General features: G+C 66.5%; 2 protein-coding genes across 4 annotated transcripts; both read left to right on the top strand.

Moving 5' to 3' along the window:
• The first annotated feature begins 1404 nt into the window (after positions 1-1404).
• ITGA7 (integrin subunit alpha 7) lies at positions 1405-13108 on the top strand. The gene is given in 27 exon segments (XM_050334517.1): positions 1405-2499; positions 3948-4075; positions 4158-4237; positions 4323-4578; positions 4933-5064; positions 5154-5273; positions 6569-6776; positions 7079-7272; positions 7552-7640; positions 7720-7847; positions 8241-8336; positions 8432-8493; positions 8602-8771; positions 9039-9118; positions 9120-9186; positions 9317-9429; positions 9562-9760; positions 9847-9930; positions 10020-10099; positions 10390-10467; positions 10548-10650; positions 10853-11020; positions 11240-11332; positions 11617-11727; positions 11812-11910; positions 11985-12107; positions 12187-13108. Coding segments are annotated over 27 exon segments (3573 nt in total). The 5' UTR covers positions 1405-2170; the 3' UTR covers positions 12370-13108.
• Positions 13109-13474: 366 nt separating this feature from the next.
• MCRS1 (microspherule protein 1) lies at positions 13475-18372 on the top strand. Of its 3 annotated transcripts, none has more exons than XM_050334519.1 (14): positions 13475-13861; positions 14150-14274; positions 14591-14723; positions 15018-15170; positions 15260-15369; positions 15731-15839; positions 16054-16192; positions 16278-16353; positions 16746-16774; positions 16879-16971; positions 17165-17247; positions 17349-17436; positions 17782-17909; positions 17992-18372. In XM_050334519.1, exons 1-14 carry the CDS (start codon positions 13490-13492, stop codon positions 18076-18078), a joined length of 1725 nt encoding a protein of 574 aa, XP_050190476.1. In that variant the 5' UTR covers positions 13475-13489; the 3' UTR covers positions 18079-18372. The 3 variants fall into 3 exon arrangements, with proteins under 3 accessions (XP_050190476.1, XP_050190475.1, XP_050190477.1); XM_050334518.1 differs by having other exon boundaries at positions 13732-13861; positions 15722-15839; XM_050334520.1 differs by lacking the exons at positions 13475-13861; positions 14150-14274; positions 14591-14723; positions 15018-15170 and having other exon boundaries at positions 15275-15336.

The raw sequence follows: 18372 nt of genomic DNA, 5'->3' as shown, positions 1-18372 counted from the left end.
CAAAGTGGGGAGGGGGCTCAGGGTCCTGCAGCTCTCGATTCCTCATCCCCGCGGTGCCGCTCCCAGTTCTTCCAGCAGGGACCTGGCGGAATTCCCGCAGAACCCGAGTGCGAAACGTGGCCGGAGATAAACCCGGGAGGATAAAAATAATCCCGACTCCGGTTCCAGCCCCGCCGAGCCCCGGGAGCGGCTCCGCGATCGATCCCGGGAGCCAAGGAGTGTTTTGGGACTGGGGGGGGGGGAAACTGTCGGGATTCCTCCCCCTTCCCCCCTCCCCACCTTTCCGGGATTGGCTCCGGGAGGGTCTCGGCGAGTTTTGGGGTGGGCAGGGACCGCCATTCTCGGCAATTCCTGCCCCGCCTTCCGCAGGAACGGGAGGTCAGTGCCCGGTGGGGACCTTTCAGGTGACAAGCGACCTTCGCCCAGGTGCCACGGGGGGGTGACACCTCTCCAGGTGCTCATCCTGTTGCGAATGTGCTGATGGGGAGCTGCTCCTGTCCCTCTCCCCGTCCGCGGACGGTGCTCCGGGGGGATCCCGGATCCTTGGATCCCATCCAGCCCTTCCCGGAGTTCGCGGAGAGTTTCCCTCCCTCCTTCCCTCCCATCCCTGCCCCACCCCATCGCCGCTCCCATCTCCGCTCCCCAGGGAGCGCTTCCCTGTCGCCCACTCGGAGCTCCCGATCCCATCAAAGCCTTGGCCGCAGTCCTGGAGCTGTGGGAGCGGGGATGAGCGCGGCCCCAGTTGCTCCCTCTGTGCGGGCGGTGGGAAGGGGGGGGTGGAAACAGCCCCGCGAGCCTCATGCTCCGTATGCACATCCTTCACTTTTTGAGACGCTCGTCCCAAAAATAACCCCCTGGAGATGGGACGGACGGCATGGAGGGTTCGTGTCCAGGGATGCCGAGGTGGGACGAGGTCGTGGGACAGTTCTGGGGTTGGAAATCCCCATCCCAAAGGATCCCTGGGCTCTAATCAGGAGCAGCTGCTGCCTCCAGCACATCTCCAGAAAAGGGGGGAGCTCCAGGCCGAGACCCCCAAAGATCCATCCCAGAACTCGAGTTCAGCTCATTTTGAGGGAAAACAACCTGGATTTGGAGCCTCAGGAGCTCATATCAGGCAAGGTTTGGGTTGTTACTCCCTGGAGCAGATTTGGAGGTCTCCTCTGTGCCATCACCACCCTGAATCCTGGTTTATCCCTCTTCCCGATGTCCTTCCCAGTTATCCTGCACATTCTCCTCCCTGGGGAACCCACCGGGGGGGCAGAGGCCAAGTAGCCCCCCTGGGAATGGGTCTATTCCCATCCTCCGCTCCCAGGCTGTTCCCACGTCTGGGAAGGGATTTGGGCTGGAAAGTGGGAAGAGTGTGGGGGGATCTGGGAGGGGGAAATGGGGGGCACGGACCCTCCTGGGCCTGCTCTCATGCCCCCCAAAGGTGGGGAGGAGGAGCTGGGGGTGCTTCCAGTGGCACTGGAGCTCATTCACATGGCCCTGGCAGCTCCCAAATATCTCCCAAGGCCTTTGGAGAGTGGATAAAAATAGCCAGGGATCTGGAAAACATGACAACTCCCCCCAGTCCCCCCCCCCCAAAATGCCTGTGGGGTGCCTGGGGCCAAGCTGGTGTCACAGCTGCTCCCAGGGATCCTGGCACCACTGACCCCCTCTGTCCTGGATGATGTCGAGGGTCCTGGCACTGCTGACCCCTCATGTCCCCCCAGGAGCCCGCACGGGCACCAGCCCCTTCAGAATGGAGGTGTGGGGCCCTCTCCTCCTGTTTTTGGGGTTCAGAGGGTTCTTCCTCACCCAGCCAAAGGATGGAGGTGGAAGGGGGACCTCAGAGGGGCTGTTCTGGTCCCCCCCACCCTCTGCTGTGTCCCACAATACTGGGATATCACTGCAGGTAGTGGGGTACCAGTTTTGGGGTCCCTCCCACTCATCCAACCCTCTACTGCCCGGTGATGAGCAGTGATTTGGGGCTGGGAGACACCGGGGGGGTCCCTAGTGCCCCTGGGACTCTGTCGGGTGGGGGGAGGTCACTGTGTACCCCCCCTGGACCCCTGATGACAGAGTGTGGGGTGCATGGGCTGTGGGTGCAGCCCCTGTGCTGTGGGGTGCAGTCAGTCCCACATGGGTGCAGCACCTGCCACACGGAGCTGTCCCTACCACTCGTGTAGCGATGCTCAGCCCCGTCCCGGGGTGGGACTCCCGGGGGATTCCCATGCGCGGGCGGGCGGGGCCGGGGCCGAGCCCCCTCCCCGGGACAGTCCGGGCTCCTCCCGCGGGCGGCGGAGCGGCGCGGCCGGGGCACGGCGGCGGGATGGAGGGTCCCCGGGACCGCTCCCGGTGGCGGTGCCAGTGGCTGCCCTGGGTCGCCCTGCGGCTGCTCGCGGTCGCCGCCTTCAACCTGGACGGCAGCAGCCCCGTGCTGAAGGACGGCGAGCGGGGCAGCCTCTTCGGGGCCGCCGTGGCGCTGCACCGGCAGCTCAGCCCCGAACCGGCGGGCTGGTGAGTGCAAGGGGCCGGGAGGGCGACCCCCGGGGAGGGGGGAACCGGTGACCCGGGGTGGGGACACCCCACCCCGGGGATGGGGTGGACCATGAGTCCCGGGACTGGGGGGATCTGGTGCTCCGGGACTGGGGGGCTGGAGCAGGACCGGGAGTCCCGGCTCTGGGAGGGACCTGGGCTGGGCGAGCCCGGGAGCCGGGAATGGGAAGGAGCCCCGGGGCTGGAGGAACCGGAGAGTGGGGCTGGGGTCCTCGGGATTCTCGGAGGGTCCGACCCACCCACCCACCCGGACTGCAGCCCCGAGGGGACGGGGACAGGCGCAGAGTCACCGCCTGCGCGGCCAGGGATTATTCAGCATTAACCGGGGACGGGGACTTGGGGGGGTTGTTGGGGGGGTTCGGGGGGCCATCGCTGCATCCCCAGGGTGCTCGGGTGGATGGACCCCCCCGGCTGGGACCCCCAGGCCGTGACCGCGGCCTCCCCCGCGGGCGCTGCGGCGAACGCCCACCCACGGCTGCCGAGACCCCCGTCACGGCCCCGTGTCCCCTGTCCCCGCGTCCCGTGTCCCCGTGTTCCACAGCCCGTAGGACTCCCCATGTCCCCTTGGCAGCCCCCGGGATCCTGCCGGGGGTCTCAGCACCGGAGAGCCCCTGAGCGGGCAGGTCTCTGGGTAGTGTCACCGTCGTGTGCCCCCCTCTTGCCCCCCTTTCCCGACCGTCCCCGTGCCCCCGTTGGCGCCGTTGTCGCCGTTGTCACCCGACTCCCTCACGCTCCACGTTCTTGGCGCCGAGGGCGGTTTTTGGCTCCCGGTGGCCGCTGCGGGTGTTTGCGGAGCCGCGCTGGGCTCGGTCCCACCGGCCCCTCACCCGCAGCCCCCACCCATCCCCCGGTGCTCCCCGGTCCTCTCTCAGGATGCCCTGGCCCGGCTCCGGGGGGCACCCGGTGCCTCCCTGTGCCTCCCTCCTTTTTTGGGCATGTTGCTGCGGGGTTATTTTGAGTGAATTCCAGTTTATTTTTACCGACTCTGCCTCTCTGCCACCCCCCGGGGCTCGGCCGTGTCCCCAGGCCACCAACCCCCCCGGGGCAGACGGGCCGGGGGTGGCTGCAGGTGCCCTGCGGCCACCGAGGAGCCCCGGGTGGCACCGGACTTGTCCTGCGGAGTGTGACCATTCGGGGACCCCGGGGTGGTGGTCTGGGTGGGGGTCAGGGTGCCCCCAACGCTGTTGTCTCAGGGGGCAGTCGGGGAGTGCGGGGGGGTCCGGATGTGCGACCCCCTACCCCCACCCGTGCACTGAGCTGCGGCCGAGGTCTGGGAATGGTGCTGGGGCAGCAGCTGCTCGGCCGGGCTGGCATAACCCGGGCACTGGGACATCGGTGTGGGCGTGTGACGGCTCCGGGGGGTCCCCGGTGGGGCTCTGGGCAACTGACGGGGGTCCATGCCCTGCCAGGCTGCTGGTGGGGGCCCCCCAGGCGCAGGCGCTGCCCAGCCAAGGTGCCAACCGGACCGGGGGGCTCTTCGCCTGCCCACTGACCCCCGAGCTCTCCGACTGCTGGCGGGTGCCCATCGATGAGGGAGGTGAGCTATGCTCCCCGGGGAAGGTGCAGGGGGTCCCGTGAGAGGCTTCCGGTGGGGCTGACCCTCCCCCCTGTGCCCACAGTGGACCCGCAGCGGGAGAGCAAAGAGAACCAGTGGCTGGGGGTGAGCGTGAAGAGCCAAGGAGCCGGAGGGAAGATCGTGGTGAGTGCCGGGGTTGGAGGCAGGGGGCACTGGCAGCTCTGGGGGAGGGGGCTCGGCACCCCGTGACCCCTCTGGGTGCCCCCAGACCTGCGCCCATCGGTACGAGGTGCGGCACCGGGTGCGACAGCCGCTGGAGACGCGGGACGTGATCGGGAGGTGCTTCGTGCTGAGTCAGGACCTGCGGGTGCGGGACGAGATGGACGGCGGCGAATGGAAGTTCTGCGAGGGTCGGCCTCAGGGCCATGAGCGCTTCGGCACCTGTCAACAGGGCCTGGCGGCCGCGTTCAGCCCCGACCGCCGCTACGTCCTGCTCGGGGCCCCCGGCACCTACAACTGGAAGGGTGAGGGGGGTCGGGAACCCCCCGTAGGGGCGAGGGGCTGCCCAGGAGAGGGGGATGTGGGATGTGGGTGGGTATTCCTGCTCAGAGCCCCGGGCATGTACAACTGGAAGGGTGAGAGGGCAACCCGGATGCCCCCCCAGGGGATGAGGGGCTGCGTGTGTGAGAGTGTGTGGGGGCTCTGGGTAGATGTGGGGTGTGAGTGCAACATCTGCCTGGGCAGGTGGGCTGGGTGTGCACATATGTATGCAGATGACCCTGCGCATGGAGCAGCTCAACCAGAGCCCCCTGGAGCAGAAGTGTCCCCGTGCTGTCCCCGAGGGTCCCCCCTGCCCCTCTCACCCCCGGCCCCCGCAGGGACCCTGCGTGTGGAGCAGCTCAACCAGAGCTCTCTGGACCTGCTGCGCCCGGACGCCGGTCCCTTTGAAGCGGGGGGGGAGAAGGACCAGGACCCCTCGCTCATCCCCGTGCCCGCCAACAGCTACTTCGGTACGGGGGGGCCCGGCCCGGGGGTCCCCTCCGGCTGCCGCGGCCCCCGCACCCCCCGCGTGCCCGCCCTGACACCCCCGCCCCCCCAGGGCTGCTCTTTGTGACAAACATTGAGAGCGCCGCCCCCGACCAGAGGGTCTTCCGGACCCCCCAGCCCGGCGAGAGGGTCCCCGGCGCCGCCCCCGACGTGGCCCACAATAGCTACATGGGTTCGTGTGTGCCACGGCTGTGCCACGCGTGTGCCATGTGTGTGCCATATGTGTGCCGTGTATGCCCTCCCTGCAGCGTGTCCTGTGCTGTGTCACCCATGTCACCCGTGGGGACAGACCCAGGCTCTGGGGGGCCCTGTGGGAGCACATGTGCACACACATGTCACCCTGCACATACATGTCCCCTTTCTCATATGTCCCCGTGCACACGTGTCATTCTGGATATGTGTCCCCCCCAAACACACACACATCCCCCCAGCACACACTTGTCCCCAGTCCTGGGGATTACCCCCTTCCCCCCTCACATCCATGTCCCCATACACGCCTCTCTCTCTCTCTCTCTGCACACACCCCACCCCCCCGCACCCTCCTGCACATGCAGCCGTGCACATGTGGCCACAGCCCCCCCGCACACCCCCACTCCTCCCGTGTCCATCCCCTCAGACCTCCCATCTCTGTCCCCTCCCATTCCTTGTCCCTCCAGCCCTGTCCCCTCAATCCCAGTGTCCACAATCCCTGTCCCCCCATTCCTGTCCCCCCGACCCGCGTCCTGTGTCCCATCACTGTGTCTGGGCTGTGTTGGGGTCACTGCCAGGCTGGGGGAGGGTGGTCAGAGCCCGGGGGACGGATCCCTGAGCCTGGTGTGTCCACCCAGCACCCCCCGTCCTCCTGCTTGTCCCCCCGGAGATGTTTCTGCATGGGGAGGGTGCACTGTTTGCAGGGAGGGAGCCTGGTTGGGGGCTCGAGGGGGCTGTTGGGGGGCTCAGGTGGCCGTGGGGGCTGCGGGGGCTGCACTCTGCAATAGCTGCATGTGGGGAAGGGGCTCTCCCCGCTCTCTCAGCCCAAAATCTGCTGCTCTGGTCCCAAAATCTGCCCTTTTCTACCCCAAACATTCCCTTCTGGCAATGCCGGGGGGCTGCTCCTCCCTCCCCCCTACCCCCAACAGGCTCCGCCCCCCCATCCGAGCTGGGGGAGACCCCAGATCTTGCCCTCCCCAGGCAGGAAGAGCAGGGACACTGAGGTACATGGGCCCCCCATTCCCACCAGAGGAATCCCCCCATTCCCAGGAGCAAAATCCTCCCATTCCCCCCATTTCCATCAGAGGAATCCCCCCACTCACCCCGTTCCCATGAGGGGAATCCCCCCATCCCCCTCCATTCTCACGAGGGGAATTCCCCCATTCCCACGGGGGTCCCAGACGGGTCGAGCAGAGAGGGGATGGGACAGACAGACGGACGGGCCGCGGGGGCGTTCCAGGATCCGAGTGGGCACCAACCCTCTCCCCCCTCCCGAAGGGTTCTCCGTGGACTCGGGCGCGGGGCTGACGCGCCGCGGGGGGCTGAGCTTTGTCACCGGCGCCCCCCGCGCCAACCACACCGGGGCTGTGGTGATCCTGCGTCGCGACAGCGCCAACCGCCTGGTGCCCGAGGCGGTGCTGCCCGGGCCGCAGCTCAGCTCAGCCTTCGGGCACGCCCTGGCCGTGCTCGACCTCAACAGCGACGGGTGAGCGCGGGGGGACCCCCCCTGAGATTCCCCCCCGGACAGAGTCCAACCCGGGATCCTCTGTTCCCCAAGACCTCCCGTCCCCCCATCCCTAAGTGCCCCTAGGCTGAGGACCCTGCCCATTCCCAAGGACCCCTCAATCCCTGGGATTCCCCACCCCCGGGACCCCCATCCCTAAGCATCCCCTCCGATCCCCAAGGACCCCTCAATCGCTGAAACCCCAAAAAATCCCAGTGCCGTGTCTGGGGGCACCGGGACACTTTGGGGGGCTCAGGGGGCATGACAGACCCATGTTCCCTCAGGTGGATGGACCTGGTGGTGGGAGCCCCCCACTTCTTCGAGCGCCAGGAGGAGATCGGGGGGGCTGTTTATGTTTACATCAATCCCGGGGGGCTCTGGGACAATGTGACCCCCCTGCGGCTCAACGGCACCCGGGGGTCCATGTTCGGCACCGCCCTGAGCGCAGCCGGGGACCTCAACCACGATGGGTTTGAGGGTGAGGGGCTTTGGGGGGGATTTAAGGGGCATTTGGGGTCCACAAGGGCCCCAACTATGACAGATTTGAGGGTTTGGGGATTGGGGGGGTTGGGGTCTCCAAGGGCTGGGGATGATGGCACTGGAGACCTCAACCATGATGGAGTTGAGGGTGAGGGGAGGGTTCAGTGGGGCTCTGGGGTCCTGCCAAGGCAGGGGGATAGTGGCACTGGGGGCTGCCCCCCGCAAGGGTCCCCACAGGGCCCTGCACCCCCCTCCCCAGCTGCCATTGCCCCTCCAGACCTGGCGGTGGGAGCCCCTTTCGACGGCGCCGGCAAAGTGTTCATTTACCACGGCAGCGCCCTGGGCATCGCAGCCAGGCCGGCCCAGGTGAGGGGGGACGGTGGGGAGGGGGCTGCCCTGGGCAGGGCCCCCCTTGGGGTCCCCTGTCACCCACTGGTGTCCCCAGGTCCTGGACGGGGAGGCCGTGGGGGTCCCAACCTTCGGGTATTCCCTGTCGGGGGGGCTGGACGTGGACGGGAACCTGTACCCTGATCTGCTGGTGGGGTCCCTGTCCGACACCGTGGTGCTCTACAGGTGAGACCCTGCCCTGGGACCACCCCGGGAGCCCCTGGCCCTGAGGAACCCTGAGGCTGAGCATCCCCCCTATCCCCGAGGACCCCCCATTCCTGAGGACCCCCATCCTTTGGAGTTCCCCATCCCCGAGGACCCCCGTTCCCAAGTATCCTCCAGCCCTGCACTGCCCCCATCCCCAAAGACCCCCCCCAGTCCCAAGGATTGGATCCCCAAGGACGCCCCACATACCTGGGCATCCCCCCTCCCTGAGGACCCTCCATCCCTGAGGACCCCCCCGTCCCAGGACCCCCTCAATCTCTCTCAGAGCATCCCCTGCCCTGGGGTCCCTGCAGAGCTCAGGGTGCCCTCAGGAGGGGGGTGCGCACTCTGGCACCCCCTGTTTGCCCCCGGCAGGGCCCGCCCGGTGGTCCATGTGTCGCGGAACGTGTCCCTGCTGCCCCCCACCATCGACCTGGAGCAGAGCAACTGCCACCACCGGGAGGGCATCTGGTGGGTGCCCCCGAGCCCCCTGGCACCCCCACCCTGGGCATGGGCCCAGAGGGTCACTATCCCTTTCCCCCTGTCTGACCCCATGTTCCCCCTAGCGTGGAGGTCCGAGCCTGTTTCAGCTACACGGCCAGTCCTGCGACCTACAGCCCCCGCCTCGGTGAGACCGCCCCCAGGAGGGACCCCCAGCCCCGGGAACATCTCAACCCTGAGTACCCCCAGCCCCATGGACCCCCCACCCCTGATGCCCCCCTCCCTGTGTCCCCAGAGCTGGAGTTCGTGCTGGACGTGGACACCGAGCGCCGGCGCCGTGGCCAAGCCCCCCGGGGGTTGTTCCTGAGCCGTGGCCCCACGGACCCCGAGCACCAGCTCTCTGGGACCCTGGAGCTGCCCCGGCAGCGCAGCCGGGCCTGCGTCACCCCCACCTTCCAGCTGCACGTGGGTGCTCAGCCTCGGCCTCGCTTCCCTCAGCCTTGGCCTCGGCCGCATCCTCATCCTCAGCATCCCCATCCCTGTTCCCATTCCCAATCTTCATCCTTCTCGTCTCCACTCCTGTCTCCACCTTCATCCTCATCATCCCCATCCTCATCCCCCTCCTCAATCCTACCCCCACGGCCCCCTCCAGCTGTGCCAACACCTCCAGATCCCTGAGTGGCCCCTGACCTTCCTCCCTCTGTCCTCCTCCTCATCTCTGTGTCCCCCCAGGACGGGATCCGGGATAAGCTGCGGCCCATCATTGTCACCTTGGCCTATGGGATCCGGGGGCCTGGGGGACACCGGGGGGCGGGGGGCTGTGCTGCCCCCCCTTTCCCCTGCACTCAGCCCCCATCAACCCAGCACCCACCGCACTGAGGTGGGCACTGCCAGGGACCACCGGCCTGGGGGCCTGTTCCACCCAGGGGTACCTGGGGTGTCACCCCTGTCCCTGGGGTTGCCCCATCCCCCCTGAAGCCCCCCTGAGTGCCCCCCCCATGCCTCCCCAGGTGCATTTCCTGCGCCAGGGCTGCGGGGATGACAAGATCTGCCAGAGCAACCTCCAGCTGCGCTTCCAGTTCTGCACCCGCCGTGGCGACAGCGAATTCCTGCCCCTGCCCAGGTTGGGGGGCTGGGGGGCAGTGCCCACCCTGGGGGGGGATGGAGGGTGCGGGGGCATGTGGGTGTGGGACATGGATGGTCCTGGGGGTGTGGGATGGTCCCAGAGGTGTGGGACAGTGGCTGTGCCCTGCAGGGCCGATGATGGCACTGCCATCTTCGCCATGAGTGACCAGAAGGACGTGGCCCTGGAGGTCCTGGTGACTAACGAGCCGTCTGACCCGGCGGAGCCGCAGCGGGACGGGGACGACGCCCACCAGGCCCAGCTCACGGCCACCCTCCCCCCAGAGCTGCCCTACGCGGCCGTGCGGCCCGATGAGGGCGGGGGGCTTGGGGTGAGAGGATGTGGGGTGGGGAGGGGGGTGGGGGTGCAGTGGGACAGGGGTGCCCGCAAGGGGAGTCTCAGTCCTGTGTCCCCCAGGACAAGCCCGTGCTGTGCCTCGCCAACCAGAACGGCTCCCAGGTGGAGTGTGAGCTGGGGAACCCCCTGAAACGTGGAGCACAGGTGGGCGCAGCCCTCTCCCCAGTCCCTCGCCCCCCCTGCCCCCCAGCCCGGTTCCAGCGCTCCCCTCTTGTGCCCCCCCTGTGCCCCAGGTGCGGTTCTTCCTCATCCTCAGCACCTCGGGAATAACCATCCACACCTCGGACCTGGCAGTGGAGCTCGCGCTTTCCACGTGAGCGGTGGGGGGAGAGGGGGGTGGAGACCCCCGGGGTTGAGGGTCGAGACCCCTGTGGGGGCTGTGCTGGAGCCCTGGGGGATTTGGAGACCAGAGATCTGGGGTGTCTGGGGGCTGGAGAACCCAGGGATTTAGGGGATGCAGGCCCCAGGATTTGGGGTGAAGCCCTGGGGGGTTTGGGGGTTGGATCCTGGGGTTGAGGGGGTTCAGCCCCACATGCTGGGCTCTGGGCACAGCACGGGGAGAGTTTGGGTGCTGCCTCCTCTGAACCCCCTCCCCCTCCCCAGGATCAGCGAACAGCCAGGGCTGGAGCCAGTGGTCGCTCGTGCCCGGGTGGTCCTTGAGCTGCCCCTCTCCGTGACGGGGTGAGTGGGGGTCGGGCCCACCCCAGAACCCCCCCCGGACCCTCTCTGGGACCCCCCTGACCACCGTCTGTGTCCCCCAGAGTGGCCGTGCCCCCCCGGCTGTTTTTCGGGGGGGAGGTGCGGGGGGAGAGCGCGGTGCGCAGGGAGAGCCAGGTGGGCAGCGCTGTCAGCTTCAAGGTCACGGTGAGTCCCCCCCCGGGACCCCCGTGGGAGAGGTGGGAGTGGGGTGGGGGGTGTTTGTGGGCTGGGGGGATTCATGCAGGGGCATTTATGAGGTGGGGGGTGTTTTGGAGTCTGGGGGGTCCATGTGAGTGGCATTGACAGGGTGAGGGGTGTTTGTGGCATGGGTGGCACTCATGGGGTCGGGGTCTCGTGCCTCCTCCAGGTGTCCCACAGGGGACAGGCGCCAAAGACTCTGGGCTCTGCCTTCCTCACCCTGCACTGGCCCCTTGAGCTGCCCAACGGGAAGTGGCTCCTGTACCCCCTGAGCCTGGAACTGGGCACACCCCCCGTGCCCTGCAGCCCCTCTGCCAACCCCCTGCGCCTCACCCTGGTACAGCCACGGGGGCTGGGGAGGGCTGCGGGGTTTGGGGTCACCTGGGGGGTGCCTGTATGTCTGTGGGGGTGCCCAAGGGGGTGCCCAGGAGTAGCCAAGGGGTGCTCAGCAGTGCCCAGGGGTGCCTGGGGGGTGTCCAGAGGTGTATGGGGGTTGTCTGGGAGTACCCAGGTATGTCTGAGGGTCCCTGCTGCCCCCGCTCTTACTCCCCCCCAGGAACCTCTGGGACAAGGTGACCCCCCCCAGGTGCCCCCACCGCGGTCCTGGTGGGTCCCAGCGCCCTCAGAGAGGAGGAGGAACGTGACACTGGTGAGTGGGGGGACACTTGCTTTCGGGGGCCCTGCTCAGGGGGAGTCCTGCTTTCGGTGGGCCTGTTCAAGGGGGGGTACTCTGGGGATGCCCCTCCTGGAGTGCCCCTATCCCAGTATGCAGTCCTGGGATCCCCCCACCCTGGGGTACCCGCATTCCTGGGGCCCCCTGGATTCCTGGAGTCCTGTTTCAGGCTGCAGTGTGACACCCCCCCTTCCCCCATTCCTGAGGTCTTCCCCCCATTCCTGATGTCCCGTCCTGGGGTGTCCCCTCCATCCCCCCAGGACTGTGCCCGGGGCACCGCCCGCTGCCGCCTGTTCCGGTGCCCGCTGCCCACCCTGGAGCGCTCAGAGCTGCGGGCACGGGGCCGCCTCTGGAATGGCACCTTCCTGGAGGTACTGGGGCCGCAGGGGGGGTGGGGGGTGGGGATTGGCGAGAAGGGGGCTCAGCTCGGCTTGGTCTACCCCTGTTTCCCCCAGGAATTCCTGGATGTCTCCTCGCTGGAGCTGATTGTTCGTGCCGAGGTTTCCATCACCTCCCCCAGCAAGAACCTGGTGCTCAAGGATGCGGCCACGCAGGTCTGACTCCTGCCCCGATCCCCCTTCGAGTCCCCCGACTCCCTCAGACTCCTCTGACCCTCCCTACCCCCCAGATGTCGGTGTCCATCCACCTGGACCCAGGGGTGGCGGTGGCGGGGATCCCATGGTGGGTTGTCCCACTGGCGGTGCTGGTTGGGATTCTCGTCCTGGCCCTGCTGGTCCTCGGGCTCTGGAAGGTGAGGAACGGACCCCTCCAACCCCCCTGACCCCCGGTGACCCACCCCCCGTCCCCTGACCTGTCCCCCAATGGCCCAGGTGGGGTTTTTCCGCCGTGCCCGCCGTGCCCCCCCCGCGGTGCCCCAGTACCATGCTGTGCGGATCCCGCGGGAGCAGCGGCGGCACCTCCTCGAGGGCAGAACGGGCACGATCCAGAGGCAGGAATGGGCCGCCAGCCCCGCCGAGCCCCTGGACGGACGCAGGACCCCCAGCTCTGCATAGACCCCCCGCTGTGAAATGGGGGGTGGGCACGGGGGGCACAGACACAGGGTAGGGCATATGGAACATGGGATGTGGGACACGGACATGGGATACGGGATGTGGGACACAGACACAGACAAGGGATAAGGGACATGGGTACGGGATGTGGGACACAGACACAGACAAGGGATAAGGGACATGGGTACGGGATATGGACACAGGACATTGGACATGGATATGGAACACAGGATGTGGACATGGAACATGGGATATGGACATAGGACACAGACATGGGATATGGGACGTGGAACACAGATTACGGAACACGGGATATGGGACATGGGACATGAAACATGGGACACAGACAGGGGACATGGGACATGGGACATGAGATTGTCTGCCCTGGCTGTGCTCTGGGGATGGTGGCAGGAACAGGGGACACGGACATGGACACAGAGTCTGGGACACGGAACCTGGGATGCGGGCCACGGAATATGGAACACAGGACATGGATTTCCCGCCCTGGCCGTGCCCTGGGAAGGTCCCAGCAAGGCACTGGCTGTGCTGGAGCTCCTGGGAATGTTTGTCATGGGATGGGATCATCGGGCCCACGGGGCATTTTGGCCCTACAGGGTCAGTTTGGTCCCAGGGGTCACTTCAGCCCCACATGGAGGGTTTGGCCTCACACTGGGGTCTCCACCCCTGGGCTCAGCTCGGCCCCACAGCAATGTTCACCTCAATAAAAGGTGCTGTCCCCCCATAGGGCCTGAGTCCTTCACAGCCTGGGGACGGTCATGGCAGGGGGGGGTGAAACTGCCCCTGGTTCATTGGGGGACTGAGGGGAGCCCCTAAAACAGCCCTTAAATTGGCCCCTGAGTTATTGGGGGGGTTGGTGCGAACCCCTAAAACAGCCCCTGGCTCATCAGGGTCTGTAAGAACCCCTAAAAATGGCCTTTAAGTTGGCCCCTAGCTCATTGGGGTGGCTCCTGGCTCAGACACAAGAGCCAGTGGATATTCCAGCAGCCAAACTACATAGGTTTACTAATTAGGTCGAATAAATTTGATCGGATCGATCGGGAAGTTCCAGGACACCGAGACGGGCGGGGCCGCACAACCCCTCTGATGAGTGAGGGCACCCGCCATGATAAGTGGAGGTGGTGGGTGCCGTGAGGCCGTGACGGTAGCCGCCATGATGGGTGCGGGCAGCCGCCATGATAAGTGTGGCTGTGGTGCCACTATGATGGGAATGGCAGCTTCAACCGCCAGAACAAGCTGTGTCTGCCGGGATAAGGGGGCACGTCCCGTTCGCAGCCCCGTGAGTTGGACCCGGCAGCCTCCGGCCTGCCCTCCGGCTCAGAACGCAGGAGGTGCGGCCCTGCCCTTAGTCAAAATGGCGTCACGCCGCAAAGGAAAAGGAGGAACCTTTAACAAAGCGGCGGCCTCCGCGGCTTCAGTGACGTCAGTGGGCTTCCTGAAGGGAAGAGGCCATGGCGGCCCGGGGATGCCGGGGCTGGTGAGGCCTGAGGGGGAGTGGGGGGTCCGGGGAGGTTGGGGAGGTCTGTGAGGGGTTCTGGGGGGTACACGTGGCTGGGGTTGGCGGGAGGGGCATGGGACCCGGGCCGAGTCCCCCCCGGGCGGCGGGTTGTGCCCTATTTCCCCCCGTGGTGTCACCCCGTGTCCTCTCATGGCCCCCACCCCCCAATCTGCCCCCCGCGGTGTGACAGAAACCCCCCACCCCAGGGGTGTGACAGCCCCGGAGGGAGGCACCGGGTGACCCACCCACCTGCTGTGTCCCCTCCAGAGACCCCCAGCAACCCTCCCCGGACACCCCATGGCCACGAGTCGCTCGGAGGACGAGGAGTCCCTGGGAGGGACCAAAGGGGCCCGCCCCCCGGGGACTGTCCCCAAACGCCGCAGCTCCTCCAGGTACGGAGGTACTGGGGGGGGCTGAGGGAATTCTGGTAGGGGTCGGGGTCGCCGAGAATGAGCCACAACGAGGGGCAACTGGAGAGGTCCCCTGGGGACTGTCCCCAGATGCTGCAGGTCCTCCAGGTACGGGGGCCTTTGGGAGTCTTGGGGGGTCTGGGAGGGGTCTGGTGGTCTGAGAGTGAGCCGCAACGAGGGGACACTGGGGGTGATGTGATAGGGGGTGGGGGACGTGGGGGACACGGGGGCCCCAGGCAGGGTGTGGGCACAGGGGGGTCCGGTGCCATGTCTGTGCCCCTCTGTGGCCCCCCGGCAGGTTCATCAAGAGGAAGAAGTTCGACGACGAGCTGGTTGAGAGCAGCCTGGCCAAGTCCTCGAGCCGCGCCAAGGGGGGCCCGGAGCCCCCACCCCGGCCTGGCCCTGACCCCCCCCCGGGGGACAGGAGGAAGGTCAGGGCTGAGTGGGGACTGGGGACAGCACAGGGACATTGGGGACACCCTGAGGCCAATGGGGGAGTCCCAGGGAAGGTGTTCTGGGGGCCATCCTGCGGTCACTGGGGCCATCCAGGTTCATTCAGGAGCTGTTGGGGAGCCCCCAGAGACCCCTGTGCCCCCCCCATGACCCCCAGCCTGGGAACCCCTCCACCTGCAGGGCTATTGGGGACATCTTGGAGTCACTGGGGACATCCTGGCAGCCCAGGGACCCCCAGAGACCCCTCTAAACCCGTATACCCCTCCTACCAGGTGTCGAGGGCGGTGCCCCCCCCTGCGGCCCCGGGGCCCCCCCCTGGTCTGCCCAAGAGGCTCAAGAAGAGCAAACAAAGCCCAGCGGTGCCGCGGGATCTGGGACGGTGGAAACCTGCTGACGACCTGCTGCTCATCAATGCCGTGCTGCAGGTGGGCTGGGGGGCCCAAGGGACCCCCTGCACCTGGGGGGGTTTGGGGAGACCCCCCAGGCCTCCCCCCTGACCTGGGGGTGTTCCCAGACCAACGACCTCACCTCGGTTCACCTGGGAGTGAAGTTCAGCTGCCGCTTCACCCTGAGGGAGATCCAGGAGCGCTGGTACGCGCTACTCTACGACCCCGTCATCTGCAAGTGAGGGGGGACCAGGGGTCCTGGGGGGCTCTAGGGGGTTAGGGGCATATGGGGTGGTCCCTGCTCCCTGAGGGAGATCCAGGAGCGCTGCTCTATGACCCCCTCATCTGCAAGTGCGGGGGGCTCGGGGGTCCTTGGGGGCTTGGGAGGTCTCAGATGTCCCCAGAGGAGCCAGGATGTCCCCAGGGAGTGGTTTCAGGTGTCCCTGGAGGGCATCTCAGCCCTCCCTGGAGGTCTGGGCGGTCCTTGGGGCATCTCACCTGTCCCTGGTGGGGTCTCGTATCTGGGCTGTCCTTGGGCGTCTCTGGGGAGTCTCCCCCACGCTGGGGTTCCCTGGGGGTCTCACCCCCAGGTCCCCTAGACTGGCCTGCCAGGCCATGCGGTCGCTGCACCCCGAGGCTGTGGCTGCCGTGCAGAGCAAGGTCCTGTTCAGCAAAGCTGAGGAGCAGCTGCTCACCAGGGTCCCCTCGGTGAGTGGCCCCAAATGTGTCCCCAAATGTCTCCTGACTCCCTCAGCTGCTCATCAGGGGGGGATTGGTGACAGTGGGGGGTTCCCAACTGTCCCTTTGTGGCCCTTCCTATTGTGTCCCCTCATGTCCCTCCCTGTCCCCTTGGGTTTCCACGTCTCCCCTCTTGTCCCAAAGTGTCCTCCCATGCCCCCCTCATATTCTCTGTCCCTTCCAGACTCCCCAGCCATCCCTGGAGACCTTCCAGGACCTGCTGCTCCGACACCCCGAGGTGTTTTACCCTTCAAGGACCCCCAAGGCCCTGCAGCTGCACTGGCAGCTTCTGCGCCAGTACCACCTGCTGCAGGACCAGACAGGTGAGGGGGGCCTGGGAGGGCTTGAGGGGTCCTGGGAGGTACCTCAGGGTTCACCAGCCCCTCACCCCCACTTCTCACCCCCCAGTGCAACCCCTGCCCAAGGGGGACCAAGTGCTGAACTTCTCGGATGCCGAGGAGATGGTGGATGATGGGAAGCTCAGGTAGGGGGGCTTGGGGATGTTTTGGGGGGTTTTGGGGAAGCAGGGGGAGATAGGAGGTCAAGGGAGGGGCTGGGAGATGAAAGGAAGGGTTTTTTGTAGGGCGAGGGAGGACCAGGGAGCTCCAGTGAAGTTTGGGGGGGCTCAAGGGAGAGTTTGGGGGGACTGGGGGATAAAGGGAAGGTTTGGGGTTTGGGAGGCACAGGGAGCTCAAGGGAGGGTTTGGGAGGACTGAGGGAGGGTCAAGTGGGCTGAGGGCTGTTTGGGGGGGCTGGGAGGCAGACAGGTCACCCCGTGGGGGGTTCAGGGTGTCCCAGGGAGCCCCAATGATATTTTTGGGGGGTCTGGAGTCCCAGGGGACATCTCACCATCCCACCCCCCCTTCTCCTGCGCAGGGACGTGCGGGACGAGGTGTTGGAGCATGGTGAGTGACTCCCACCCTCCTGAGCCCTCCTAAACCCCCAGGATCCCTGGGGGAGGGGTCAGGTAGCCCCTGGCCCCCCAGGACCCCCTTTGCCGCCTCTCCAGAGCTGACCGTGGCAGATCGGCGGCAGAAACGGGAGATCCGGCAGCTGGAGCAGGAGCTGCACAAGTGGCAGGTCCTGGTGGATTCCATCACAGGTGGGGTGCCCCAACTGTCCCCCCGTGTCCCTCTGTCCCCCACCGTGTCCCTCTTTCCCCCCCCATGTCCCTGTGTGTCCCTGATGTCCCTTTGTCCCCCCATGTCTCTGCGTCATGCTGACTTCCAGTGTCCCTCTGTTCCTCCCTCCTGTGTCTGTGTGTCCCTCCCTGACCCCCTGTCCCCCCATTTCAGGGATGAGCTCCCCAGATTTCGACAGCCAGACCCTGGCAGTGCTGCGGGGGCGGATGGTGAGGTACCTGATGCGCTCCCGGGAGGTAAAACACCCCTAAACGACTCCCAGTACCTCATGCACTCCCAGGAGGTGGATCTGGAGCTGTGACACCCCAAAATATCCCCACCCCCTCAACCCCCCCAGATCACCCTGGGCAGGGCCACCAAGGACAACCAGATTGACGTGGACCTGGCACTGGAGGGCCCGGCCTGGAAGATCTCCCGCAAACAAGGTGGGGCTGGGGGGGCTTTAGGGGTGAGGGCACCCCTTTCCTAACTGGGTTTACCTGCCAGGTGTTCCCAAGCCCAAACTCCCCACCCCCCAAACCTGGGACCCCTCACAAGGGGGAGGTTCCTCTGCTCAGGCTTTGGGACCTCTGGACCCCCCCAACCCTGGGGTCCTCCTCCAACCCCAAGGATCCTCTCAGGATTGGGGACCCCCTTGACAGAACCCCCCCCAAGAGAGCCCCTTCCCCCATTCTCCCTTCTTTGGGGGCCATTCCTGGCCCCCTCCTGCCCCCACACCCCCTTTCCCCTGGATCTTCTTGAATCCCCTGAATCCCTGGAATCCCCCCCAGGAGTGATCAAGCTGAAGAACAACGGAGATTTCTTCATCGCCAACGAGGGCCGGCGCCCCATTTACATCGATGGCCGCCCTGTCCTAGGGGGCAACAAGTGGAAGCTCAACAACAACTCTGTGGTCGAGGTGGGGCAGGGTGTTCCCAAGGGGTCCCGGAGGGTCCCAGGGGATCCCGGGGGTCCCACTAAGCCCCCCTTTGTCTCCCCAGATTGCCAGCCTGCGCTTCGTCTTCCTTATCAACCAGGATCTCATTGCCCTCATCAAGGCCGAGGCAGCCAAGCTGGCCCAGCAGTGAGGGGGGTGAGGGGGCTTGGGGTCCCCAGGGGTCCAAATTTGGCAGTGGGTGGGGTTGGGACTCCCCTGTGTCCCCCCTCATCCCAAACTGCTTCCAATAAAGTCGTCGATACCCCTGGGGAGGGGCCGCTTGAGGCAACCCAGGAGCTAACTGGAACACCCCCCCCCAAAGATATTGGGGTCCCCTCCCACTTTACCTGACCCAGGTGAGTTGGGGGGACACACAGACACCCCTCCAAACCCCTATCCCTGAATTCCTCTCCTCTCCCAAAAAAACACCATTTTTAAAGTTCAA

This window comes from Myiozetetes cayanensis, unplaced genomic scaffold (genome assembly GCF_022539395.1).
Source record: "Myiozetetes cayanensis isolate MyiCay16 unplaced genomic scaffold, myiCay2020 scf55, whole genome shotgun sequence".
NCBI lineage: Eukaryota > Metazoa > Chordata > Aves > Passeriformes > Tyrannidae > Myiozetetes > Myiozetetes cayanensis.
This window is presented reverse-complemented; position numbering and strand designations above follow the sequence as displayed.